General features: G+C 44.0%; 1 protein-coding gene across 1 annotated transcript; it reads right to left on the minus strand.

Moving 5' to 3' along the window:
• Positions 1-1,543: 1,543 nt before the first annotated feature.
• PIGU (phosphatidylinositol glycan anchor biosynthesis class U) lies at positions 1,544-21,961 on the minus strand. The gene is made up of 12 exons (XM_032198484.1): positions 21,787-21,961; positions 20,187-20,251; positions 18,874-18,933; positions 17,838-17,900; positions 16,388-16,497; positions 15,091-15,191; positions 13,297-13,394; positions 10,942-11,096; positions 10,334-10,477; positions 8,067-8,191; positions 5,943-6,085; positions 1,544-3,084 (listed from the first exon to the last, which is right to left on the minus strand). Exons 1-12 carry the CDS (start codon positions 21,914-21,916, stop codon positions 2,971-2,973), a joined length of 1,308 nt encoding a protein of 435 aa, XP_032054375.1. The 5' UTR covers positions 21,917-21,961; the 3' UTR covers positions 1,544-2,970.
• Between the last annotated feature and the right edge of the window lie 1,235 nt (positions 21,962-23,196).

Here is a 23,196-nt window from a genome sequence, read left to right on the forward strand (position 1 = left end):
GCACGATGGCTGCAATGGTCTGCTCCTGCCTTGCTGCATGTTGCCCGCTCCCCAGCAGCTTTGGGAGGATTTTGGGAGGTCCTGCACATGTGGAGGAACAACCCCAGGGGCCCCGTGTCCATGGGTGCAGGGCCCATGGAGCTGGACAAGTGTCAGCTGCGAGGGGAGCAGCCACATGCAGATTCTTCCTTCTTTCCAAGAAAAAGTGAAAGGACCAGTCTTCCATGCCACTTTCAAAGTCTTTCTTTCTGCCAAAGGCCACAAATTTATATCCAAGCTCTGCCGAGCAGCCTACAAACACTCAAACAGCGGCCTCTCCAGAGCAGAGTGCAGGGGGGGACCATCACCTCCCTGCTCCTGCTGGCTGCACTATTCCTGAGACAGGCCAGGATGCTGTTGGCCTTCTTGGCCACCTGGGCACGCTGCCGGCTCACGTTGAGGCAAGCATCAATCAGATCCTTTTCCTCTGCACAGCTTTTGAGCCACTGCCCCAGGCCTGTAGCATTGCACGGGGTTGTTGTGGCCAAAGTGCATGATCTGGCACTTGGCCATGTTGAATGTCATCCCACTGGCCGCTGCCCATCGACCCAACCTGGCCAGGTCCCTCCTGATTTTTTTTCTCTGCACAGCTGGCAATTTCCCTGTACTCTCCCCGAGTTTCCATCCCCTTCTTCCACCAGACATAAACTCTCTTTTTCTCCTGGACACTCAGAAGTTCCCTGTTCGCCATTCCAGTCTTCTTCCCTGCCAGCCCATCTTATGGCACACGGGGACAGCCTGCTCCTGGGCCTTTCAGACTTTCTTCTTGAGCAGGGTCCAGCCTTCCTGGACCCCTCTGCCCTTCAGGACTGGCTCCCAAGGGACCCTCCCTACCAGTGTCCTGAACAATTCAAAGTCTGCCCTCTGGAGGTCCAAGGCAGCAGTGTTACTGACACCCCCCTCTTGGTGGAGGCAGTCTTGAGGCATGGCGTTGACTTCCTTGCCCTAAACAGCTTCCTGTGCAGACTTTCCCCCCACATCTTCACCATCCCGTCCCTAGAGCTCCAGGGCCTCAAATGCATTGTGTAAGGGCACCTGGGGAGGCGAGGTGGGTATGGATGGGGCTGGCCTGTGATGCTGAACAGGGAACCTGTTTCCATTCCTTTCCTTCTCTCAGGTCCCCTCCCTCTGCCCAACAGCGACAGGGCAGGGGGTCCAGCACTATGAGGGGTGGCAGGGAGTGACTCCACCAGCCTAACTCCTGCTCACAGCTCAGGTCCCATCCTGAATGGCAGGGCACAAATTCTCCTCACCCTCCTCTCGCTCAGCACAGAGCACACCAGAGGCATTTAAAACTCGCACAGTTTATTGTGCTCTTTGCCATGCCACGCACACGGCAGCTGAGCAGCCCTGCCTGCACACCCCCCCCCCGGCCCAGGGCTGCAGGATGGGGTGGGCTGAGCTGGACTCGCAGAAAAGTCCCCTGGCAAAAGCGCTAATAGCAGTGCAATAAGGCAAAAGTTTTAATTGTAAAAAAAAAAAAAAAAAAAAAATTGTTCATAAAACTGCCTGGGAAGGTCCTTGGCATGTTGCTCTCTCAATTCCTCTGTACCAGATGCAGTTTGGTTTCTGTACCAACAAACCACCAGCCCTTCAAATTTTTTCTTGGGATGAATGAGGCACGGTGGCTGCTTCCAGTCCCAACACCAGGGAGAAGGCTTCCAACACCGTCAGTAATGATTCTCAGTGCCACATGCAACCAGTAGAGCCCAGTGTATTCCCTTGCGGTGGGTCACATTCATGGGGTGAGCAGCAGCAGAAGCTCTGAAGTGAAGAGGTCTGAACGCAGATCGGGGGAAGCAGTGAGGAAACTAAGGGACAGTGTTTGAACGGGGCCCTCCATGCACAGCCACAAGATACCATCACTGTGTGCAACGGGTAACACTGGGGAGTGGCTATCCTATACTGATAAGCTGCTGTGGAACACCAAGAGCCCAGCAACTCCACAACAGTAGCGTCTGAGGCTCCGTCAGAGGTTGGTCTGCAGCCTTAAAGGGGAGATTTTGACACCTCCTGGTCCCTAGCCCAGGCAGGCAGCTTGCCCATTCCATGTCCAGGCTGCTGCCCCAAATTATCACAACAGTGTAGTGCAAGCCCAGCATTGCCAAGCTTTGCTAAAATACAGGAATAAGGAGTAGTGGTTGTCTATCTCCACAGTAGTGTTTCTGTGCAGCTTCTGACAGGAAGGTATGTGTTACCTCAATGGGATAGACCAGTTAACCCAGTATCCTGCTGCTGCTTTCCCCTGCCGGTTCCAGTTCTTAGTAGTCGTTTGAGCTTCGTTTGAGCTCCAGGATTATTACCTGTGGCATCAGCTTCAGCTGTCCTCCTTCCAACAGGTCATTCATCCTTGGTTGCCCATTTGTTTCACAAGCTCCCACTGTGTCTGAGCATGGGATTTTTCCAGAACCCACAAAAGCAGAAGAACCAAAAAAGGGCATCTGCAGGCAGGGCTTATCACCAAGTACACAGACATTGTCTTGTGTCAAGCAGGAATGTTACTGGTAAAAGCAGTGAAGGGGAAATTTCCAGGAGAAGCAAATATCTCCAAGAACCAGTGACAATGAAGTAAACCGTTTATGGGCTGAACTGTTTCTGGGCCAGAGATTCAGTCCTGGTTTTAGCTCAAACACTTCTTCCAGTTCCTGATGGACTGCCCAGAGTTGAAGGGTGAGGTGAGGCAAAAAGCACAGCTGAGGGAAGCAGGGAGATGCTCTGGTGGAGGCATTGCAGGTTCTACTTGCAGCTTTTAGCCTGCACTGCGTCCACTGCTGTGGAAGGTATTCCCAGAAGAACCTCAGCTCTTTCTTTCAGTAGGTATCATCCCCAAATTCAGACCTCATCCAAGGAACCTTCCCCACCCACCCCATATACACCAAGCTTTACTGTTCATAGAGTAGTCCATGTCCCAAGGACTGGTGGATACAATCCTTACTTCAAAACAAGCATGGCCTCTGTCCCATCTTGTCTTGTCAAATGGAGTCCGTGAGTGAGGTAGTACTCCCGCCGGAGGAAGGCATAGAAATAATCTGAGATGAGCAGGATCTGCAGAAATGAGATGTTCAGACACATCAGTGATGCTTCAGAACAAAAGAAAAATAGGGATGTGTTTGTGACAAACCCTGAAGGGGCTTAAGAAGCTCCTTGGCTGCTCATCATGCTTTGCAGATGAGGCACTGGGATCTTGTGAATACTCCTTGGCCATGGCCTTACAGTACAAAACTACGGGAGACTTCAACTAACCCATTTATTGTGCTACCAGTCTGCTCCCACAGACACCTCAGCTAAGGAGACAGTAGCTCCATAAAAAGGCCAAGAAGTATGACAAAGGTAGGTCCATACATTGTTTACAGCCTTACAGACCACCTTTAAGCCTCATCCACAGGACTCCTGTGCATGCAAATGCTGTCATGCAACTCGACCCAGATGCTGAAAGTCCCCTGCTGCTGACTGGCAAAGTACGTTTCAATTGCCATTTCTAGTCAGAAAGGGTAAGAAGCTTGCAAGGAGCAGCAGAAACTTCACAGGTCAGCCTTAGCAAACAGAAGTTTCAGCAGTTTAACAATACGTACCAGGGTGAGGGGTGAAGGGAAGAGCTGGAAAGTCAAGGCTGTGGCTTCTCAGAACAATGTCCAGGAGCAAAACCAGATAAAGGCACCCTCACCACTTTTCCATCTCTTTCCTGTCACCGTGCTGTAGTGCCCTCTCTGTGGGGCAGACAACCCTGTGTATTTGTTTGCACACTTGCTCCCTTTCAGTGGGAAACAGAGCTGGCTAACCCCCAGATTTTCCCTGATCCAGTTCAGAGCACGCTTCCATAGACACTGATGCTGGCATCATCCTGTGTTGCAAGGGACTTCCCTTGCATGCTTCAGGCTGGTATTGCCACTGGCCACATTGTGCACCTTCCTCAAGAACTGCACAGAACATGGAAATCTGGCACGGAAACCATGAGGTCCCTGCCTTCCCCAGGCCACTCTTCTGTTTTGTTGAGGCACTAGTGCTGACTGTTCCCTTGCCTAAAAACAGTCATAGGTGAGAAAGTAAGAGTGGGTCTCAGGGCCAGCTGTGCTGGAGTGGTCAAACAAAGGATGTTTTTTCTAAAGCACTTTGGGCAAACTGCTTTTGCAGTAAGCACAGCAGCAGCGAGTGCCCTGCTGTCTCACTAATGCCATTTGCCATCCAGCCTCTTGTGGTGCAACCCTCCCTTCCCACTGGAAACAGCATCAGTGCCAAACCAAACTAGCAGTTACAGTCCCAAAGCAGACCAGCAGGTGCTGTCCTTAATAACCAGATGCCATTAGCACATCGCTTTGGCACAACGCAGCTGGGGAATTCATGCCTGGGAGCGCCTCACCTGAAGTGTGCTGCATTGCTAAGGGGACAAAGGAAGACACAGAGCTAGTCTGTCAGCCAGAGCCTGCTTGGGTTACTGTTAAACACAGCTGCTGCTAAGAAGGCTCGGCAGCAGGAAGAGAGGATATGTAGGACTGGGTGACATCTGAGGGAGAGGGCTGCGGGCTGCTGCGATCAGAGGAGAAAGTTGGAAGGAAAATAGACAGAGATGGGTAGAGGTGCCCAGGGAAGGGGTAGAGCAGCAGTGCTTATTTTGTCTGTTTGTTTTGCATTACACTATGGCTCACTACTTGGCATGCTACATCAATACGGTTGATTTTATTTTTAATTAAATGACTCTGCAGATATCTTAATGGGAAAAGAAATAACTGGGGATGGCAGGGGTGAGGGCTAGTTCTTTCTCAGAAAGAAATCAGAAAGGAGAGTTTTGCTCTGTCTGCATTGGCACAGAGCATAATACATCGCAGGACCTGCCGTGATTTTCTAAGGTAGGAAATAAAATCCTCTTAGATCAAATGCTATCTGTCATTTAAATTTTACTGTTCCTTTCATTCCATGGCAAGGTGTATAATTAGACAGCTAACAAACCACAATTCCCTATAAGCCTTTCTTAAGGCTTATATGCATCTATATGCTAACTCTACTCATTGCATGGAGTCCCCTTCTGCTTTTACAGAACAGAGGGTTTTATATCACAGAGGGTGCTTGCCCCATTTATCAAGGAGCTGGGGAACATACAAGCAAGTGATTTTTCAGACTCTGGCAAAACTGCTCCTCTAGCTTTAGGAGATGCAATGTCAATGTAAATGGCTGAGGTGCACTGATAATCAAAGCAACTTTAACATCAAGTGAACGTTCTCCTTATTTCCTCATCCACATGTGAAAATGTCCCAGGACCTGGGGATTATCTACAGACCATAACAACTTGCAGAAAAGAGGAAGGAAAGCCTTAGGAAGGGTTGTAGCAACTGTGTACATTGGATCTCATCCTCCAAGGTTGCTAAGCTCTGTTTTCTCTGAGGGCAGTAAAAGTCGTGAATCTAGAAGGGCACAGCCTGGAAAGAAGGAGGGAGAGCAAGTCCTAGCATGAGTGAGACCAAACGCATGCCCACAGCCCTACATTTCAGTGAGGTGTCATGCTTAGAAAAATTGGTGCCATGGCCCAGCATTTAGGCAGTTCTCATTTGCCTGTTGCATGGACCCACTGCCGCTGCCCCATGGTCTTTTCCATTCTCTCTCTTCTCGATTCATGTGCTATTTACCCTGTCATACTGAGATGCTTTTCCTCTGCTACCAAGCAGCAGACTGTGTAACATGCAGAGTGAGTTGGGTTGTTAAGCTATAGTTTAAACACTACAAGAACTCTTTCCCCATTAGTGTGCCCGAAGGTGAGGACTAGGCAGGTTTCAGCTGGAGCAGGAGAGGCAGGAAACTGCTATGCTGGACTGTATGGGCCAGACACATCCTGCAGAATTCACTGTTGCTGGCAGGACACCCGATCCAGTGCAATCCTCAAAGTGCAGCCTGGTTTGCCTTGCTCTACTAACCTGCCCTATGTTGAAAGTCAACGTGATGGCATAATAAAAATTGGAGTTAGCACTTCCTGCATAAATCCATAGATGCCACAGAACAGGGAACAGGAGGGAGCAGACAATGAGCACACATGACAGGATGAAGATGTTCCGGAGGACTGCAAAAGAAATAAAAAGTTATTAAAATGAAGCTTTATTGAACAGCCATGCTCATGCAACCAGCAATGGTATTTCAGGTATGTGCAGTGGCAGACAGGCACTTGCCAAAGCATACTTCTCTGCAACAATCAAGCTTTTGCAATTTGTTTTGATAATCCCCTGGGTACCTTTTATAAGACATTCACTGTTTGTTTCAAGGAGAAAATACATTTCTGCCTTAGCTTGTGCGTGAATCCTTCATTTGTAGCTCTTTTCTTCTACGTCCTGTGCTTCCAAAGAGAAACTCTTCCTCTGAAGACCTTGTTGTTTTTTTTGTTTGTTTGTTTTTTGTTTGTTTGTTTGTTTGTTTGTGTTTTGGTGTCTACACTACAGCAGCTAGCAGTTTTGAGAAGGGCCTTTGCACCAGCATCGAGATTCAGAGAGCAGAGCATGCCATTCCCTAGCTTCGTCAAGCTGACTACTTATAGAAAAAGCTAATCTGTGGACCATAAGGAAAAGTCATACTTTCTAAGAAGATGGTAAGTAAATGAAAGAACAGAGGACATTCTTATAGGCCAAATGTGATGACAAACATATGCCCTTGGGAGATACAAGAATCCTTTAGTCTGCATGAGTATGTGCCAGATGGACAAAAAACAAATACAACTTTGTCTAAAAGAGCTAGGAACTACTAGGCCAGAAGAGGTTTTGTTTTCTGTTCTTTGGCAGTAGTAGGATAGTTTATCCTGGCACTTGTGCAGCTGTGCTTGGCTATAGTTCAACATCCCTGAAATTAACCAAAAAAGACTTCTGATCATTCTGCTGCTGAAGGGAACTATCTGACGTTTTATGACTATTATCACATCCAAAACTGTTCACATCCATCATTTTAAGCTTTTCGTTTAATAGCTCACTCACTATGGGATTGTCCCTCTCACGCTCATACTCGCCTTCCTCTCTAAGTTTGGAACATACATCTCACCTAAATTGAATTAGGATTTCTCAAAAATATGTCACCTGCTATGGCTGTGACATCCTCAGGGCCAGCCTGGAGCTTCCTGCTCTATTTCATCACAGCTGCTTTGGCCTTAGCTTTCCTTAGTCTGAAACAAATGGAGCGGATGGCCTCCACAGCAGACAATGCCCCACTTACTCCCCACTACTGATGCTGCAGAGGACCAGCCTAAAGCCAAACATATGCAAACTACTCTGGCATCTTGAGTCCCAGTTATGTCTCCTGACACAGGTAGACTGGCTGCCATGCACAAACTTGACCCTGGGCAGAGAAGACTGCAGTCAAAGCCAAGGACAATACGGCAGGATTGCTCAAAGCAGCTTGTTTAAGCTGACTTTGGCAAGAAACACAAGAAAAAACAGCACTTCCAGGAGCACTACACTGGCAGTCTTGCAAAATCTCCTCATTGTAACAAGTTCTACAGTCAGAGTTTGAAAATCATCAGGTAGTTCTCTGGTGATTTAAAGAACTATACAGGTTCTTTATGAAGCATTTAAGAAAGACTGGACAAACACTTGGAGTAATTCAGTTACTTTTACTCTAAGCAAACAAGCAGATGCAAAACAAAGAACTGCTGCAAGGTGTGGGATTTTAAGGCTAGGGGACTCATCAACTGCAGAAGCAGCACTCTACACACCCTTACATGGGAGTGAAACACTGAAAGGATGGATGTAGCTTACATAAGGAACATCTTTTGTGCAGGGCTATAAAAGGTTTTTACAAAAAAAAATAAAAATCTTCAGAATAACTTGGAAGGGGAAGATAATGTACAAGTGAAAATTCTCTCCTCGACCTCTTACAACCCTAGTCCTGAACATATGTTACAGACTGTATTGTATCACCAGAAATCAAGCTTTTTTCCGGATAGCCCAAGGAATCCACAAGAGCCTGCAGGACTACAGGCGTGGTTTGGCTTAGTGGAGACAAATTATTGGGCAGACACTTTCTCATTCCAGAGAAGAAACAATCAAACACAAAGAACTTACATCTGTAAAGGTGGCTCCAGACTGGAAGGAAGGCCATATACAGTGCAACATCTCCCACTGTGGGATAGGACTTGAAGATAGAAATGATTGCGAGCTGGACAAACATGAAGAACACAGGGTGTTCCCTAAAAGGGAAAAGACACAAAGGGTAAGAGGACACAGTCGGGTCTCTGCAAACTGGAAATAAAGATCAGCAATGGCACAAACATACTGTGGGACAGGCTTTAAAAGGCTCTGGTACTCCATTCTCTCCAAATGAGCCCCTGATGGGACAGACTGAGCTGCTAGGATTGTCCCCAAGTTTTCATTTTTTTCTGGCAATAAAGAACTTGAAGTTCCAGATGTGAGTTCTTGCTTTTAGACTATACTGGCTTCTGCAAGCAGGGAGCAGGGACCTTTATGCCTAAACCTCTGCTCTCTCTTTTGACGCATGTAACATGCCTGTTTCATAGCAGAGTCCAACTCCCAGATCTGCACAGATCACTGCAGGGGTCTGGTATTTCTTTTTAATCAGTTTCTATGAAAAATGAATGAGACGATTCCAGCTGAGTTAACTACACTGTGGCAAGCAACAAATCAAGTTGCTCAAATAGTTTCTCAACATCAAAGTGATAAGGTACCTCATTGTCAGAGGACTGTCAGTTCAAATATCCTTCCCAGGTTCAGGTATATAGTGCATGTAGTTTTCTGTGTGTTGCATGCAAGAAAGGGACTAAAAACATAGGAAGCATCTTCTAGATGTGCACTTTATAAAGAGCTGAGGTGGTGATGCTTGGGATTGCTATTGTAGGGTCTAAAAAGCAGCTTTGTTTTTGGAATGAGTGAACCAGCTTTACAGTAGCGCAGAGAAATGAAAATGAAAAGTGATGGAGAACATAATATTCTGGGCAGACTAACCTTTAGATTCAACTTTTAAGTACAGGTATGAAGCAAATTTTCATATTTTGAATATAAGGGGAGATGGATTTTATCCTCTATCCATGGTGCTAAATCACATTTAAAAATTAAAAGTGAAACTGGACTGACTTGTACCTAAGGCGAGAATAACCTCCAAAAACAGGGCCCACTACATTTCATCTCAGCTTTCAGTAACAATAATGCCACTGCAGCTCTTTGGGACAGCAGCAGGAAGGGAAATAAGATGAAGGAAAATATCCTGAAAAATATCTCCACTGCAGAAACTTGTTAGGAAATGCAGGCTCCCAAGTCCCATATAGCACTCTGAACATCTTAATTGATATACCTCCAGGAGATATGGAGGCATTTTCTTATGTTGAAATCACAAGGAAGAGTCATGTAAGTGATGGTTACTACCTCTGACCCCAGGCTACTTTTAGTTTTTCAAAAACATACAGAGCAGAATGGGTTTCCAGCAGGGGCACAAGTGACTGCTGTCTCCACAGAAACCTGACCATGGCTTAGGAAATACTTTTCAGGAAAATCATCTTTCCATCTCCAAATCTGAGTGCAGGTTGGTAAGATGGCAAAGAGGCCTTCTCAAGAGTGTACAAGTGTATAGCAGCAGCAGGTTTCTCAGTCACAGCCCATGTGAGAAAGGGGACTTAGTGTGGTGTTAGTCCAATCTTTTCCTCAAAGCAGGGTCAACACTGACTTCAGACAAGACTGCTTAGGGCTTTGTCCAGTCAGATCTAGAAAACCTCCAAGAACAAGCCATAGATCTCTGCTCCAGACTGTGACTGTCCTCGAAGTGATGACTGTTTTCTTTATATCCAGTTGGAATTTCCCCTCTTTCAATTTATGATCACTTCCTTCTCACCTCAGCGATCTCAGCAAAAGGCTCTGTCTTCTCAGTAGCCTCCTCTTAGGTGTTGAAATGCTATCAGGTATCCCCTAAGACTTTTCTTCGGCAGGCTAAAGAAGCCCTGTTCCCTCAGCTGCTCGCCAGCCTTCAAACCACTGACCATCTTTTAGGTTCTGCACTGCACTTGCTCAAGCTTATCAGCATCTTTCTTGTACCGAGGAGCTGAAAACAAGAGGCAGTATTCTTGACGGGGTTTAATGAGCACCACCACTCCTGTTGGTACATGGCTTCATAACAGGCATTTTCCCTTTAAATTCCAGCACACACTATTTACTCTATTTATGAGGAAAAGATTGAGACTTTGGGAAATGAGGATCGGCTCTATTAAAAACAGTTTTTCAGGTTCATAGATTCAGACATCTGATGCCAGTCTTATAAACTTCCACTGGACAACTACAGGAGTAAAACCAAACAAACAAACAAACTAGCAAAGAAACATACTTACTTTAACTTTACTGCCAAGGGAATGGTGTAGAAGAACACATTGATCTGAAATACGCATACAAAGAAAAGACTAAAGTGCTCAAACATCTCTGCAAAGAAGTACCAGAAAAGGCCAATATTGGGTGTCAGATCTGGAACAGAAAGGCTGAAATTTGAAAAGAAAAGACAATTTTAAGTGGCTGTTTTTTACTGCCCTGCTTCTGTTTTATTAATTGATCATGATGTGGTATTGAAAGGAGGACCTATATTTTAAATCTGTGGAAGAGAAACCAAAGAGGTGACAACCTGGAAACAACATCCTTTCACATGACCCCAGCAGAATTTACACCACTCCTGAGCAGACGTCTTCAGAGAAAAATACTACAACAACAGTGGCTCAGTAAACAAATCCATTTCTAATGTACTTGGTGGAAAACATTTCCTGTCTTATCTAATTCTTGCTGCTACTTATTAACAGCATCTGGCTAATGGCACGGCTCCTCCACACACACTTTTTCTTTTCTTGTGTTGCCAGTAAAATCACAGATGATTTTACAAATCCACAGGGAGTGGGACACATGCGTGATATGTATGAAACAACACAAAAATAGTAAGAATTTTTATACTTACATAAACCCGTAAACAGATGGGATAAAATCCCAGGAGTTGAGGAGGAAGAAGGAGAGGCAGATGATTACTACCAGGCTGCACAGGTACAAGGCTGCATACTGCATGGTGTAGAGCCAGAAGCTTTTACTTTTTGGCTTTATCGGTATGAACTGACGCTGAAAACAAAACACAAGCAGGCAGATATCCCGCATCAGTTGGAAAGCCGCAAGAAAGTCCAATTGTTGAGAACATCCTCTCAAATTGTTGAAAGAAAGCATCAAATACTGGAAACTGCTGCACTGGGAAGAGCAACTTTCAAGCACAATCTGCTTGATGTTCTTCACTCTCTCCATTTAAGCCAGACATGTTGTTCATATTTTTCTGTGCTTGAAAATCGACATGCTAAGCTGGCCATTTCTGCTTGTAATGCTACAAATGAGTCAAGTCTCAGGTGTTCAACGTGAGATTCGCACACACTTCCTCACATCTACAATTTAGTTTATGTGTTTGCAGTATTGTTCTGCTGCTTGCCTTCTCCTCCACAAACCCTCATTGCCTGATGTGACTGAGATGCACGCTTTGTGACCAACTGCCCCGTGAGGTCAGCTCCCTGCCATATGGACTGGAACTCATATTCTGCTAAACTCAGGGAACAAGGAGGGTTTCTAAGCACAACAGAGCCACTTCAATGGTTGCCTCTTTAGACAAAGACAACTGCTGCAGTCCTGTTGCTGCCACATAACCTTGACAGGTCAACAGCAAGCCCTTATCACATAACAAGACATACTGGTATCTCACTACAAGAGATCTAAGATTCCCTGACTGCATTTATAAAGACAAGTATATACACAGGGGCAAACACCTTGGGAACTGCTCACAGTTCTGCAGCTCCAAGTCAGCTTTTCCACTTGCTGGTAGGGTTTGTACTGGCAAGAGATGTACAGAGAGCCAACTCTAACTGGCATGGGCTCTCTGTAAAGCATGCAAGGATTTTTGGCAGGACAGATTGGAAACTACTGGAGATAAGCTATTTAATTCTGTAACAAGAAAACACGAAACTTCATTTACAAATCCAGGTAAAAGAAGACACACTAGCCTATTCCCCTTTCAAGTCAGTCATAAATCATGCTTTCATATATCAAAGCACTTGTTGCTGTTTGCAAACACAACACTTTTACTTTTCTACTGCCATGAATAAAAACCAGCTCAGACTAAAGTTAGCTGAAATGGTAACAACATATAAAACAAAAAATAGATGTTCCTAAACATTAACTGGAAAAGCAATATTGAGTCAACAGAAGTTCTTGTCTCGCAAAGAGTAAGAAAAATCAAAATCCTTAAAAAAGTAAGACATAGTTGGGGGAAGAGAATGGACAAGAATTGCCTCTGTTCCCGTTGAATCTCAGGGATTTGAGAATAGCCTGTGATGAACCTGTAGTTAAGATTAACTATAAAAAACATGAGGAAAACAGGATAGAAGCAACCAAGACTGGTACTGGCTTAACAGCATGACTTCAAGAATGACAAAAATCATAAAAATGATTTTTTGGTTGGTTGATCACAAGAAGTTGGTTGTCATAAAAGTAATTGCCAACTGATCTGTGAATATAGGATAAGAGTCATCTGCTAGTGGTTACAGCCTCTCCCTGCTCCTACATCAGGATAAGAATAGCAAATAATCAGTTTTTCCTTCAGCACATTGTAATTCTTCTTTATGTCATTTTACTGAACTTTACAAAAGTTCAGAGACTGGCGAAGCATGCAGGCAAACTGATGAATCTGCACACTAGCAAAGGGTTGCCTCGGCTTTAAACTCTACCCGTGCCTGCAGATGTGCCTACCAGCCTACTGATGGGGTGGTTTTGCCTGGAGCAGTGCCTGTCTGTAGAGGTGTTGTGCACCCATGAGTGATCAAAGTCAGCCCTGTGGGAATTCAACCACAGTCCTGTTAACAGGGAGGGAAATAGGATAAGTGAAACCAGCTGCTTTCACAAGCACATGACTTTTACCATTACACTTAAATTTTCCGAGTTTGGTTATTCAAACATACAGCTCTTCATTTTAACACAGCTCAGTGACCCATGTCAGTGCAAAGGAAACTCTCCAGGTCTAAAATCCCTGTTGCAATTCACATGACACAAAGATTAGAATATATTTCAGGCAAGCTAAACACCAACCAGTTCTGTAGATGACTTTCTGCTCCACCTTCTCTATGCAAAGGCTACCCCATTAAGGCTGTAAACTCTCCATGGCTTGAGGAGAGAGTCACTCTTTCTGCAACTCAGGGCCTACCCCTGACTTCACTCTCAACAGCTAAGAACTGTTCCTGCACAGCTACGGTAAGACAACAGATATTAATACTTAGAAATCATTTACCTGTAGAAGGTAAAGTAGAGCTGGAGCAAACAACGTGATAGGGTAGAGTGACTGGTATGTTGCTAACGCCAGAAATACAGCGCTGAGGAAGGCACTACCTGCAAGGAGAAAAAATAAGTTCATTTGTAAGTAATATTTTATACAACCTTACAGACAGGAAGTCTAAAAAGGAAGAAATGCACAATCCTCTGTGATAGGTTTACAAATATCAGAACATGACATAAAGAGTAGCAGAATGTGTCTGTGAGAGTAGCCTTTTCTTAACTACATTTTGAAAGGACAATGACTTGTATGAGAAAGAACCACTGACTGGTTTCTATTTCCTATAATTCACATACAGAAAGTGATTTGTGTAATTCAGTCTACATATAGACCACGTTGGCTGCTCTTTGTATGTGGGAATGCATTCACTTAATTCATATCTGCATGAAATAGCTGTCTGCTATTAGCTGCCTGCTATAATAGCTGTGTCCCACTGAGCATGCTGGATGCCCTGGTCAGCAGAATGAGTGAGGGTCCTCAGCAAAGCTCTGTGAAAGACAGCAAGTGAAAATCTGTAGCCACAGGAAGGAGCATTATCCCTATCTTACAGATACCAAAACTGGGTGCATTGACTTGACAATTACGCCTTGGGCTAGCCTGTCCGTTGTCAGCCTGTGTCCACTGACTGACATCAAACAGTAAGCTTCTCTCTGCTTCCATCTGTGTAAAGTATAGAGTTTCCTAGCAATGAGTCTTCTCCATTCTACAATTACACTTTCCTAGACACAAACCACCCTATTCTATATTTTATTGTGTTAAATTCTGTATACATCTAAACAATCGGTACCCAGAAATCATAATCTGACATTCTCTCTTTGCTGACTTTAAACACTAGAGGCTGCCACTCTCCCAGTGAAGGAGAAAACACAGGGAACAGCAACTACAATTTTGTATATGACAAAACTATTTGCCTTAAACTACCAATGAGCAGCAAAATTCAGTTTAAATAAGCGGATCCTGCACATCTGCTTTCACAAATGCTTTTAAATGGAACCCCCTACTTAATAATTGAAGGAAAATTTTCTTTTGGAAATACTAGTAACAATAACCTATACCAGCTTACTTTGTGATGTCTGGTTCTGGGCACTGCTGGAGACCAGACAGCAGATCAAACTGACATTTCATATAATCCAGCAGAGAACTCCTAAAGCTTATGTGACTAGCACAAATGCCAAAAGACTTTAGCACAGGGGTTCATAAGAGGAACAGAAACCTGGCTGAATGTACAGAATTAATGAAAGCCATTCTGTCACAGTCTATTCAATTGGGCTAATATAGGCCTTTGGTTACTGTTTCTGCCTAGCCAAAACTCAATTAGCTAATTTCAAACCCAGGTTACAACTTTAAGTAAAAGTCAAATACTTGCAGGTAACTGCTTGCTTTTGAATAAAAGCTCAAGGCAAATATTTTAAATGGGTATTCATGTACAAAAGGAAGAGCAGACTTCTATGCAAAGACAGACTTCTTCACAAACAGAAAACTATTTGAAGTCATCTGGGAAATGGAGTCAATATTCAGAAGGGAATCACCTAGGTACACTGAGATGAAATTAAGTTTTGACTTGACTATGAAGTCTCTTGGACTGTTGTGATTTGAAGTAGAACTAAGTTACTGCTCCATTCGAGGGCTGATGTGTCCCACTCACATATTTGTAGCAATCAGATTTGTAAAGTTCTACGCAGATTTGATTTCCATTACTTTTCTAATCTTTATAGAAAGACATAAATAAATGCTTTTTCTTCATTGCGTTACCTTTTATTGTAGCTAAAATGAAGAATGCAATGACAGTGTTGTTGATGGCACAGGTGGACTTTGCCACACAAGACATCACAGTGTAGGGGTTTAACAGATAGCTGAAACAGAGCAAAGCTCAAGTTACATTCAGACAACTCAAAAGAGGTAACCTAATTAAGAATATATTGAAAGGAAAACCAGATGCAATTTGCAATTTGTTTTTGTTTGTTTACGTTTTATGGGTTTCTCTCATCATCAGATTAACTCAGATGAATAGAGAGAGCACACTGGAAAAAAGGAGATGGGACAATGTCCAAAATGCAAATTCTGTCTTAGAAAATGACTACCAAAAACGTTCCTTGCTTTTCAGAGACATTGTGCATTTATTCAGTCAAACCTAGGAATACTGGGTCTGAAGTAAGCTTTCTGCTTCTCACGTTTACTGGCTCTGAGGAATTAACAGAAATAAGAAGATAGCAAGATGGGAACGTATCCTCCTGGTACATTACCAGAGTGTTTCCCTCAACCCAATTGCATCTTTGCACTCCTACTATGTCAGAGCAATCACTTAGGTCCATAATGACGTGATCTGAGCATAAAACCAGACAAATAAGAAAATCCATCCCATTTTAATTAGAATTATGGAAAGGCAGCAAACGCTAAACATCTTTACCTTCCAGAATGCAGCCACATTTTAATCTTTCTGACACAATAATTTAGAGGTAAAATAATTCTTTCTTGCAATATTTCATATGCATATTATTTATTTTAATTTAATTGATGCTTTCTGAAATTAAAAAGTGATTAATATACAGAGGAACACCAAGACATGACATTATTAAACAGTCAACCTGGAATATCTTTGCATTATTATACTCAGTTCTGGGATGTTCAACTTGTGATACCTAGAAAACATTTTGTCTGACTGCTCCAAAACTATCCTGACTGAAAAGACACACTAGATATTTCGAAGGCATTAAATCAACTCTGATGACAGTAGCATTCCAGCAAAATAAATTGTGATCTACAGAGACACAACATTCTTGCTACCAAATTATTGATCTCATCATGTTAAGCCTTTCTTAGGAGGCGTGAGTAAATTTTCTTGTCAGCAGCATGCATTTAGGAAAGCCTATGCTTTTCACTTTGAAACCAATTATTCAGGGATGGGGAGACTTTTATGCATAATAGGAAACTTAGAACTTATGAAAAAAGTAAAATCTTCAGCAAATGTTGAAACCCCAAATCAGACAAAGCCCAAGGAGAGCAGAAGAATCAAAGCAGCCTATTACAACCTGAAAGAAGCAATACTCACAATAGTGCTACCTTGAGGGGGATGTAGTGCATTTCCATGGGTGTCCGGATGAGTTCAGCCACATCTGGTGCATATTTATCCAGCTCTATTAGGAGCTTTTGCTTTTTGAACTGTACAAGGCAGAATGACCAAAAACTGTCAGATGAGGAAAGTCACTGTTTCTTATCACTTAGGATATTCATTACTGTAGAACATACATAAGTTGACTTTGTAAATTCACTGCTCAACACATGAGGCCCAAAGAAATGAAGTCACAGAACTACACTGTCCTCGTTATTTTGAAGATGGATACCTCTATGTCAAACTTCCTTTAGAGATCCCAAATCTTTCTCTTTAATATATCTTGTTTTATGATGTTCCCTACAGAGACAAGGGAGAAATCTGTATTATGAACTTACTGAACTATGTCACGGCGAGACAAAAGGAAAGAGATGCTGGCAATAAATTCTCAACAAGCGAAATAACTCTCACACAGGATTTTTTTACATATCAACAGTTCTATCACGTGTTATTTCTTCAGCCTCAGTGGACAAAGGACAAGTGCCCAGGTAGATGGGAGACCACACATGTAGAAAATGTAGTGCCCCTGTTCATATTAGTACTGTATCACCACATGTCTAGGAATGCAGAGAGCACAGCACTGCTTACACAAAATGTACTTTGAGCTACTTAAGAGAAAACTGGGAGGAATCACTCACTCCCAAAAATATGTTTATAATTTGAAGGGAACAAGTTATATTTGGTGTAGGACTTTCATCTTGCTCAGCAGAACGATTTACATCTCCTCAGCATCCTTAGAAGGTTTGTTCCTTCCTTTACACATTTTCAGAACCTCTATTAACACACACTGGGTGCAAACATAAACAATGTTTCATCCTGAAGCCAGGTTCAGGATAAAACGTTCCATTTCCTAGCTACAAAATATACAGAAGATTGTAGCAGAAGTTAGAAAAGTGATCACTCAAGTCTTCCCAAACCCATAGTTGAGTAATTCTGCATACTTCAAACTGCTGCAACAACTGAAGGTGGGTTTTCAATACATTTTCTAAAGTTTCACACCCCTCTTGCTTATTGTGTCCCTTGAGCTGTCTGCATTGTATTGGATATTGTATTCTTGGGAATTTCTCAAATTCTTTAAATTCCTTCCAGATCAAAGAATAAACACTGCTGCAATCATCATTTGAGTGCAATGCAATAGCTATGGACACTAATTTGCTTCACTCTGTAATATGGACACAACAGAACTTTAAGTACCTCAGCTGGTTTACAACATTCAGTCCCCGTTTTTGTTTTGTGATCATCCAGGTATGTGCAGATTTACTGCTAAGCAGGTAAATCTGCTAAGCAACAAGGACTGGTTGACACTGCATCTTCTGGTATGTTTTCTTTGGTATAAAATATGTATACTCGTTGGGAGAAGAGGGTCAGCAACACTGGCAAGTCAGCTTACCACAACTTTGTTGTAGTCCTGGATGGCCAAGTAAAGGGCAACAGCTGTTAGTACATCAGTTATCTAAAAAAGCAAGGTGTAGACAAACTGTAAGTAAAATAAATGAATTGGAAACAGATATTGGTCAGTATTGCAATCCTGAGCAAACTCTAATCTGACTCAGATCATGTAAAAACAAGCTTTAATAACACTAACTAGCTTGCTGATTTGTACAGTGTTCACACACCACTGCTAACCTCTGTAGCCATGAGACGTATCAGATACTAATATTTACAGAACAAGAGAATGGGGCAAAGAAAATGTTCACGGAAAGAAGTATGTAAGGATAACAGAGAATCACTGGTCTAATCAGAGCATGGGCAGCACTGTGGCAGTGCCAGGGGGCTAAATCCAGCTGTCCAGCATGACAGTGTCTTGAGCTGTCCCAAACTCAGCAGGCAGCAGTACAGCCATCGAAATAATCAGTGCACCGTTAGCACTACTAGAGGCTGCCCAGCAGGGAGCTGGGGAGAGAGGCTCTACCAGGTGGCATGCACAGCCAGCTATGTGATTGCTGTCCTGGATTATGCAGAACTCACAGAATAGTTTACAACAATGAGACATCTGGATTACTAACCCATTTGCATTCTCCTTGCAGGCCTGGAATTTGGGAGTGGGTTTTAATGCGAAACATGGCAGCGTAGGGACTGGGCAAGGGGGGCTGGCAAAATGTTCTGACCTGCAAGAGGTAACCTTTGAAATTGGAAATCAAAGGTCAACTTCCTGTCCCTCCAAGAGGATACTTACCTAACAAAAGTACTCACAAAAATAAATAAATAAATAAATAAATAAATAAATAAATAATTGTAAAGCAAGGGAAAAGCGTGAACTCGGGTTTGTATACACAATGCTGCCTTTATAATGAAAGTGTGAGGTCAGCACGAATTTGAACTCCAGGGAGACAACTGAAGGTCCCTGACTGATAAGCAAAAGGAAAGCTGTACTCAGCACTTCACAGAATGAGACCTTTCAAGAGGAACTTTCCAGAAGCACTCACCATGAAGACCAATTCAGCATACTCAATCAGGAAGTGAAAGAGATATATTATCAGCGGGGTCTAAGAGAGAGCAGAAGAGAAACCCATGTCAAATACTGTCCGTCTCCATTTGGATAGAACAACTGGCAATTCAATGGAGTATAAGGTGAGAGACTGCAAAAGGCAATTTTCCTTAGACTCTTCCTCAACACTATTACTTCAGAGTAAAGTGAATAATCAAAATCACACTTACTCATCTTTTTCCTTGCAAAGTTCTCAATATATTTCTTAAAAACATCATCAACTTTGGAAGTCATATTCTGTTTCACCTTTTCAATGGTGGTAGAGTTACAATAGAAATATATAAAGAAGAGTTTTAGAAAATCTTTTTTTTTTTTTTTCCTAGAGAATCTCTCTTTTTTCAGGTTGTTTGCATGTTTTTCGAAAGTATTTCCTGCACAGACAGTTTCATTGTTTGGGTGAGTCTTTTATAAAGTAAAAAGAAAGCATGTAAAAACTTGAAGCAGATCCTATCTATCCTCATACTCCCAACAGCTCTTCCCTTCCAGGGTAAGAGGAAGAGCAGGTTTTGAAATATTCCTTTGACAGAAAAGCTTAATCTGAAGGCATCACATTTACGTGGTGTAAATTCAGTCTTCACTGTGAGAAAATATATTTATTTTAAAATAGTTTTAAAATAAAGCGATGATATAAAAAAGCATGTGAAAATACTTCAGTCTGTGAGAAATACGTTCCGAGCAGAATTTATTGACAAAAGTTTTCAGAGATACATGAAGTATGAGACTCACACCTGGGTGACACTATGCTCGAGTCTACCTTCATATCAAATAAGACCATTAAAGGGCACAAAACCCCCCAGGTGTTTGGAAGATGTGCTTTCCAAAATGAGGAATAAATATACTGTCTGTTTGTACTAAAGTTAATATTTCTGTAAATACAGAAACCCAAGATGCTGCTATCCAGCAAAATTGTGTTCACACTGCCAGTGGCACTGTCTCTCCCTGCTGCTGCCTCTGCTCACAGAAAATCTGGATGTGAACAACATATTTTACTTCTTGGATTCTCCTTACACACCACAAATACTGCACTGGCTATCAGCTGCTTAGCAACTAGTTATTCTGTGATGAACTGCATCTCCTGATTCTGCTAGCAGGATCAAATAGGTGCAACTATTGCACAGACAACTACACAACTCCAAATTTTCTGAAGTCTTTGGGATGGAACAGATCCTCAGCCTTTGCCAAGTCACAAGCAGTAAGGCTAACAAATGAACCCCTGGAATATCGCATTTAAAATGAAGCATGCATACCAACCTCATGGAAAATAGCTCCAGAATATGGTGAGACCCCTAAATCCAACAGAGCTAATCCTTCGACCACTGAAACATAAAGAAACACCTGCATGAGAATCCTGTAATGCTGGCAGAGAAAAACCTCATGACAATAAAAATTCAGTTTTTGAAACACCTACGTTCATGAGTATCCCACACGGAATCACTATCTGAATGGGTGACACAAAATCTCACAAAATCAACCATCAGCGAGAACTGATTGTTTTCTTACTTCTGCCATGCAATCACGCTATTTGTTTCAGACAACTAACAATGTTATAGCTGAAATATTTTGCAACTCGCTGTATATAAATCACATGTATGATATTTACTGATTTTAAGTCACCTCTTGCGTGACACACGGTATTTATGCTAGACAAACAATTCAGGCTGGAATAGAGAACAGCCTAGCTGGAAGGGACCTACAAAGATCAAGTCCAACTGCCTGGCTGCTTGTCCTGGGACTGCCTGGGCCGGAGTTCCCAGGCCCCATTCCGCTGAGCCGCTCTCCAGCCACGCTTCTCCCAGGCTGTGCCTGTGTCCAGCACTGTTCCGTCCCAGGGGCAGCACCTGGCCTTTCCCTTTGTTGACTGCCCAGTGCTCCCATCTTTCCAGAGCCCTCTGCAGGGAGTCAGCAGCACCTCCCAGGTCAGTGCCATCAGCAAACTCGCTGAGGATGCTTCCCTGCTGCTGGCAGATCGCTGATAAAGATGTTGAACAGGCCTGGCCTTAGAAATGAGCCCTGGGCTTTTAAAAGATGGCTCTTGAAATCTGACCAGTGACCAATGGACCCCAAACCCTCTAGAGCTGATTCTCAGGGGTCACTGAGAATTAGCTACCTGCGTAGCTTAATAAAACACACATTTTTAACTTTTTTGCCTAATTAGATATAGAGAAGACGCAAATGTCTGAAACCAGATATGAAAGAACAGAAAAGAATTCCCAAGCAAAGCTAAAAGTTTTACCTGTCCTTGAAATTTCCTAACATTCTGCAGCCTGAACTGCACTACGCCTGCACACTTTTTTTCTGCAAGGTCTCCTCCACCTTACTGAGCACAAAGGTTCCCTGGGAAGCGAACAGGTTTTATAGTGAAAGAAACGATGCAGAACAGGTCCGTTTGTTCACAGGGAGATGAAGCAGGAGATCGCAGGAAGCAACAAAAGGCTTTTGGTTCAGCAATACGCTGGGACAAGAGATTCTGTTCCTGCCACAAAGGTACTTCCTCCATACGGGGTTCTGTCTGGGTTGAACGGTCCCGTGCTCCTCGCTGTCTAGAGGCCTAACCTGATGCTCTGTGGCGAAATTTAGAAAGTCCCCATTGTCACAAGGGCATTTTTGGGAGCTGTACGTGGAAGTGCTACACGGTGTGAAGCAGAGGCCTCAGGGCACCAAAAACATCCATGCTTTTGACATTTATTGTGACACTTTAAACCGCCTGCAGGGCTTTACCTGCTCTGTACCTGGACACCACCTCCCCACAGCGATGCCGTTGAAGCCACCCAGCTCTGAAACAAGAACGAGCCGCAGAGGCCACAGAACGAGCGCGGGCAACGAACGCGGCCCGGCCCGGCCCTGCCCTCACCTCGCTTCCAGGCGTTGAGCGGCGACGCCACCTCGACCCGCTCGGCGATGAAGGCGGCCAGGCTGGAGCGGTACAGCGCGGCCCGCACCGTCACGGCCACCAGCACCACCAGCACCAAGGGAGCCGCCATCCTCGCGGGCAGACGCCGGCCGCCGGCTGTAGTTCGCGGGCGGCGCCGGACAACCGGGCTCCAATGCAGCGGCGCGGTCGGGAGGACTACATGTCCCAGCAGGCCCCGCGCCGCACCGCCCCGCTGCTTCCCGATACGACCCGAGAGCTACGGCGAGCGGCGTGGGCCGAAATGGTCAGAGCGCGAAGGCGCTCAGGGCAGAGCTCATTGCTCTCTGCGAATACCTGAAAGGGGGGGGGGGGGGCTGGGAGTCGGCCTCTGCTCACAAATAACTAGCATTAGGACCAGAGGGAATGGCCTCAGGTTGTGCCAGGGGAGGTTCAGGTTGGAAATGAGGAGATATTTCTGCTCAGGAAGAGCAGTCAGGCGTTGGGACAGGTTGCCCAGGGAGGTGGTGGAGTCACCGTCCCTGGGGGTGTTCAAGGAGAGGTTGGACGTGGTGCTTGGGGACATGGCTTAGGGGGTGACATTGGTGGTAGGGGGGTGGTTGGACCAGATGGTCTTGGAAGGCTTTTCCAACCTGAATGATTCAATGATTCTCTGATTCTCTGATCCGTTCAGCTGCTGCCTTTTCAGGGGGCTTCTCAAATGTACTCCTATCCCCTGCCACAGGACAGTAAATCTGGTCCTCAAACAGCAAGTGAAGCTTCAGCAATCAGCCTGTCATGTGGGAACTCTTCTGCTCTCAGGCTGATGGCACAAAAACGTTACCTTTTCCATTGTGGTGGTAAAACTGATTTCCTATTAACACGGGCAGTAGGTGGCCATGGGACTCAATTGGCCCCAGGACTGACGGGACTTGACACATCCTCTGATCAGTCAAAGTGGATTTGTTCAAGTTAAAGAATTTGTGCAGGCATCTGGCTTCTTACTAGAAGCCAGAAATGCTAATTCTTCTCAGTAGCTGCTAACAAATGCCTTCAGTTTTCTGACCAGAAATGCATTTTTTCAGCACTGTTTGCTCTCTAAGTGACAGTTCTGATCTAGTGTAACAGACAGCAGTTGCCCGAGAGCACTGCTTTGCTGAATAATTGGAGTGTAGTTGGGGAATTAAAGATGTATTGCTCTAAGATGCTGGTGTTGCTGGTCTGATCCACACCATATGCTTTCCAGGACCATCTGACTTGGCACAGGAAATGGAAGCTTTGGGGAGATTCAGATAACCTCAGATGGCACCATGATCCAGATGTAAAACCATGCCAGTACTGTATTTAAATGAAGTGCAAGAGCCAAATAAAAAGAAAAGTCAACAGAGTAATTTGTGACAAATGAAGCAATAA

Source organism: Aythya fuligula, chromosome 16, assembly GCF_009819795.1.
Source record: "Aythya fuligula isolate bAytFul2 chromosome 16, bAytFul2.pri, whole genome shotgun sequence".
Classification (NCBI taxonomy): Eukaryota; Metazoa; Chordata; class Aves; order Anseriformes; family Anatidae; genus Aythya; species Aythya fuligula.